Source organism: Diaphorina citri, unplaced genomic scaffold (assembly GCF_000475195.1).
Source record: "Diaphorina citri unplaced genomic scaffold, Diaci psyllid genome assembly version 1.1 scaffold1444, whole genome shotgun sequence".
NCBI classification, from domain to species: domain Eukaryota; kingdom Metazoa; phylum Arthropoda; class Insecta; order Hemiptera; family Psyllidae; genus Diaphorina; species Diaphorina citri.
The window spans coordinates 46,616-52,141 of NW_007378870.1; the positions used below are offsets into that span (position 1 = coordinate 46,616).

A 5,526-nucleotide genomic window follows, 5' to 3' on the forward strand; every position below is an offset into this window, starting at 1 on the left:
TTCGTGCGTAGAAGTCCATATTAATAGTACAAGGTTCAACACAGAAGCCAGGGGAATGTATAGGAGACCGACAGATGTAAATCAGCACAGGTAATCGTTGATGATTAGACGGCTGTAGAGCGTCAATCTTAGTGGATACAGGGGCTGGAGGGGCAACAGTCGGAGGAGGGGAAAGTTTCTTACTACTAGGGGTTAACCTTCCACCTGCAGCTTAGAATAATACTCTTTTGAAAATCACAGCCTATTTGCACATTATCTCTCAGGTCAAATATTAATCCCCTCAACCAACCCTGACCATCGATCTGGTACGCCTAAGAAATATCGATTCATGGCAGACTGGAACCTCTTCCTATATTCATCTGGCGACACAATGGTCGGCAACTTTCCTTGTCCTCCTAACAAGCCTGACTTCTTTACCATCGTCTCAATCTTCTTATCCCAAGTGAAAGTTCTAATGTAATCAATCATCCCTACTACAAGTTCCATGTTCGTGTCATCTATGCCAAGCAATAGAGAGTAATCCATGACATGTTGATTAGCTAGGAACTGCGTATCATTGTTAATAGCTTGCATGAGGATAAACTTGGAATGGGGATGAATGTATAAAGGAGACTCGCTAATCATATTGCAAGGTAGAGTCATTATGAGCTCATCGTACAAGTTAAGGAAGATAGATTTCCTCGTTTTGTCCGAAGTTAACCTGAAGGAAGAGAAAAACAATGGAATTCTTGAACGTGGGAGAACTGATGTTAAATCTAAATCAGAGGCTCATTGCCAGTCTAGTTAGCTTGGTTGGTAGCGCGTCTGCCTTGTAAGCGCTAGGCTATCATATTAATAAAGTTCTCATCTAATAGCACAGCATCACTATCCATAGAGTCCAGACTTGTATCTACCAATCTGTTCCGGAGAGAACCCTTCAGATCAAAACGAAGCTTAATGTTTCTCGAATGAAACAGATTCTCCATGACCAAGAGATTAGAGCGGGTCTTGGAATTATTATTTTGACAAATCACTCGGAATACACCGAATATCTTACACAGTAGCGTGGGACTCGAGTTTTCGAAACAATTCTTGACGTAGTTGTAATAGTTGGGTGCAAAGGTGAGGAAGGAATCCATTTCTAATCGCGACATTTCCTTCAAGATGAACCGGTCATCCTTAGTCTTGCAGAAGTTGGATCCAGACTTGCCACCTCTAGCTTCCCACCGGATACAACGGGATAGGGAACGTATGAAACTTTCTTCACCTTCTGGACAGGAGAACTTCCTCAACTCAGCGAACTTTCTAATCGCGACATTTCCTTCAAGATGAACCGGTCATCCTTAGTCTTGCAGAAGTTAGAGCCAGACTTGCCACCTCTAGCTTCCCACCGGATACAACGGGATAAGGACCGAATGAAACTTTCTTCACCTTCTGGACAGGAAAACTTCCTCAACTCAGCGAACAGATCAGCGAAATACATTTTGACGGAGAAATTAGCGGCAGTATCGGAGAACTTGATATCAATGTGGGGAATCTTACACTCGTTGGTTTCAATCTCATGGGCTGCTTTCAGTTCTTCTAGTTTATACTGATAGTCGAATGAGCTGAGTGCATAGGAGATGATAGAGCTAGGTTCTTGTTCATAGACAACTACCGGAACAGAACAGCCCAGTGCTAGGGTATGATGCTGTTGAGCTTCTACCAAGGAGTTGGAGATAGGCAGAGAGGGAACATTGGTTGGTAATAGCTGGGATAGGATAGCTTTCATGCGTGGTACTTTTGTTTTGACAGTATCCGAGTCATCTACATGATCCACATCACTCTCTTCTGATTCTTCACTATCAAATACATATTCCGTGGAGGTCTCCGTGGTAGGCGTACCTTCTACAATATCCGTGAGTAGAGATTTAGAACTGTCTGTTGATTTGGTTTTAGGTCTGGTTTTCATTAGTCTCGCGTTCCAATTGTTGATGGATTCTACAACAGCTCGTTTTAGTTTCACGAACTACCGGGACAGAACAGCCCAGTGCTAGGGTATGATGCTGTTGAGCTTCTACCAAGGAGTTGGAGATAGGCAGAGAGGGAACATTGGTTGGTAATAGCTGGGATAGGATAGCTTTCATGCGTGGTACTTTTGTTTTGACAGTATCCGAGTCATCTACATGATCCACATCACTCTCCTCTGATTCTTCACTATCAAATACATATTCCGTGGAGGTCTCCGTGGTAGGCGTGCCTTCTACAATATCCGTGAGTAGAGATTTAGAACTGTCTGTTGATTTGGTTTTAGGTCTGGTTTTCATTAGTCTCGAGTTCCAATTGTTGATGGATTCTACAACAGCTCGTTTTAGTTTCACAATAGAATCTTCCAAGTTCCACAAGTTATTCATCACATCAGGATCTGTCAGTTTCATTTGAATATCATCTACTTTCTGTTTCAAGTTGGCTTGATCTTTCACCAGCAAGGGTTGCAACGTGTTCATAGTGGCATCCGTCTGGTTTGTATGCAACTTTTCCAATACACAACAGCTCGTTTTAGTTTCACAATAGAATCTTCCAAGTTCCACAAGTTATTCATCACATCAGGATCTGTCAGTTTCATTTGAATATCGTCTACTTTCTGCTTCAAGTTGGCTTGATCTTTCACCAGCAAGGGTTGCAACGTATTCATAGTGGCATCCGTCTGGTTTGTATGCAACTTTTCCAATACTATAGAAAACACTTCCTGTCCCATTAGACTCCATTTTTTTACTTCCTCAAACAGACCATTCTTGTCAAATGTAGAGAGGGATTTTTTCAAAGTGGTTGAAGGAATGCATACCTCATAGAGTTTAATACGAGTGTAAATGAAAGAGGCGACGATGTTGTTGTAAGCAAAGTAGTGAACTTGTTCCTGATGTAGATGATGTGTACAGGATGCTGTTTTACAACCGAGAGGAACACAGTTGAATCTGAGATCCAGGAACTTGGCTAATGACAGACGCCATGTATCAGAACTCATAGGAAGTATAGAAGACACTTGTTTACACGAGGGACACCAATTCCACATGATAATCCTCTCGTCATACGCTTCTGGAGGTCTGTTCTCAATCTCACAGAGACCTACACATACACTACCATTTCCATGGATAAACCAACGTTCATGTTCTAGCGTTGGTATCAAACAGGTAGCAGAGGGACATTTGTAATCTCTCCTGAAGCAATACTTCTCGAGGAAACTGCCTAGGGGAATATCATTTCGTGCGTAGAAGTCCATATTAATAGTACAAGGTTCAACACAGAAGCCAGGGGAATGTATAGGAGACCGACAGATGTAAATCAGCACAGGTAATCGTTGATGATTAGACGGCTGTAGAGCGTCAATCTTAGTGGATACAGGGGCTGGAGGGGCAACAGTCGGAGGAGGGGAAAGTTTCTTACTACTAGGGGTTAACCTTCCACCTGCAGCTCGATACAAAGCGAGACTGGACCGGACTTTGGCTGAATCACAAGTCTCAGTTAGGACTTCACTCAAGAAGGCATGTGGTTCCTTCAGCTCCAGTGTATGGCGTGGAATAGTTTCCACTGGGGTTTCATTCTTAACAATCGGAGCAGCAGGATCAAGCTGTGCAGACCAATAAATATTATCAGGGAAATATTTCCTCAGGTCACATTTCTTGCCAGTTTCATTCTCTAGGTAAGGGACGGTATATTTTATCGTAGGTGACACGGAGAGTATAATATCATCCAAAGCTTTACGGAAACTATTGGTAGGAACATTATCTACCGCAAGGTGTAAGTCTTGTGGAGACATAGGACTTGTAACATTGGGTTCTGATTGCAGAGGATCACTTGCATCTTGTATAGACTGACTGGCAGGTTTCTGAATAGCAACTTTCACATCACCTGTAGATTCAGAGTTAGATCTGGTATGCTTCTCATCTGTGCTAGGTTTGGGAATAATATCTGCTACAGAGTCACTAGGACTTTGTAAGATGGGTTTCTTGGTCTGTATGACATAGGCTTGTTCATCCATGAGTAGAGAACTCTCCAGTTTCCAGTTATACAGAACATAAATCATGAAACTTGTGACACGCTTCACTTTCATCAATTCTTTCCTCGAGGCTCCTCTCAATATCACAGTAGAACCTTTATGAGGGAATGCACAACCTTCGAAGAACATCAACGTCTTGTTGGAGTCAGATAACTTCTTGACTGAGAAGCGCGAGCAAGTACCTAGATGTATTTGATTGAGTAAGACATCCACTGAATACACAAGGTCTGCTCTGGTACATCTTGCTATTCTCTCAAGTACAGTTGTCTTTACATTGAGTACCAAGGTGATCCCCAGCTGTTGCAGAGACTCCTGGGCTAGTCGTGCCACGTTACGTTGTACAAGGACAATGTCAGGTTTGAGAGCTGATATCCTGGCCACTACATTTCTCAGGTATTCAGTCTCCTGCATGATTACTGGCTCCAGGGATAACAGCTTCCCTTCTACTCTCTGATACACAATAGCGCATTGTAAGATCAAGATCTTTGGATTATTCAAAGCGGTCAGCATGGACTTGTGTGATACATTCTTGGAATGCACAATACCAGACACAACAAAGCTATCATTACGAGTCCCACCATCCACTTTCTTGATCTGAACATATTGTCTTATATCGAACGAATCGATATTCTGATCAGGCTTGACTTCTTCTATTATTTTCTCCGCTAAGGGTAGAATCACACTTGCCCAAGACATGGATAAACTTTCAACTATGAGTAGTTGCTGGAGTAGTTTGTTGCGATGGGATTCAAACTTGTCTGTGAGGGCAGCATCTGCCTTGGCGTTGTTAGGACGGATCGGGTCTCGCCTATATGCTTGAATTATCTTCTGTAGAGAATGTACAGGAAGGAGGTTAGGGTTCTCACTGATCTCTCGTGTTGTGCGGGTTGCGGAGTCTGAGGAGAAACAAATCAAAGTACATTCGAGTTAATTGAATTCAAAATATATCATGTCAATGACTCTACATGTGGCTTCAGTTTTTAATTTCACAAGGAACGATTTACATTTGAGTTTCGAAAAGTTGTGTAGAAAATTGTAGAAAGTAGCAAAACTTACATAAACAACAGACGAAAAGGGACTTTCCTACTAGGGCAATTCTTGAAAAGGTGTTATATTTTACAAGTGAATGTGGGACGTACTTTAGGATTTTATTACAATTCTCCTAAAAATAATTCCCTTCTACGGTGTGAAGTAGAACATCTAGAATTGGAATAGGTCAATGGTAGAATAATCTCTGTCATAGGTAAAATCTATTTCATTCTACTCACTCTTGTTAGGACGTATACTGGCTGTGCTATCTTCCAAGTTGAGGTCCAAATGAAACGAGGACGTAGAGTTGGAGGAATGTATTCGCAAAGGATCAACAGGGCTGGACTCCTCCTCATCTTGACACACTATCGTATACAGAGCATCCAATGAGAACTTGGAATCCCCTGCACCACTACCAGGGCCGGATATGCACTTGATATATTCACTGTCAAACAGGGCCTGCGCTATCATTTCTGCTTGCG

General features: G+C 42.3%; 1 protein-coding gene across 1 annotated transcript in view; it reads right to left on the reverse strand.

Annotated features, from left to right (window-relative positions):
• Positions 1-225: 225 nt before the first annotated feature.
• LOC103515933 (putative 1-phosphatidylinositol 3-phosphate 5-kinase) overlaps positions 226-5,526 on the reverse strand; it is a 21,166-nt gene continuing 15,865 nt past the window's right edge. Inside the window, 5 exon segments of the mRNA XM_026828483.1 lie at positions 226-632; positions 827-1,283; positions 1,286-1,978; positions 2,522-4,911; positions 5,284-5,526. Of these exon segments, the coding sequence (XP_026684284.1) occupies positions 265-632; positions 827-1,283; positions 1,286-1,978; positions 2,522-4,911; positions 5,284-5,526 (4,151 nt within the window). The 3' untranslated portion in view covers positions 226-264.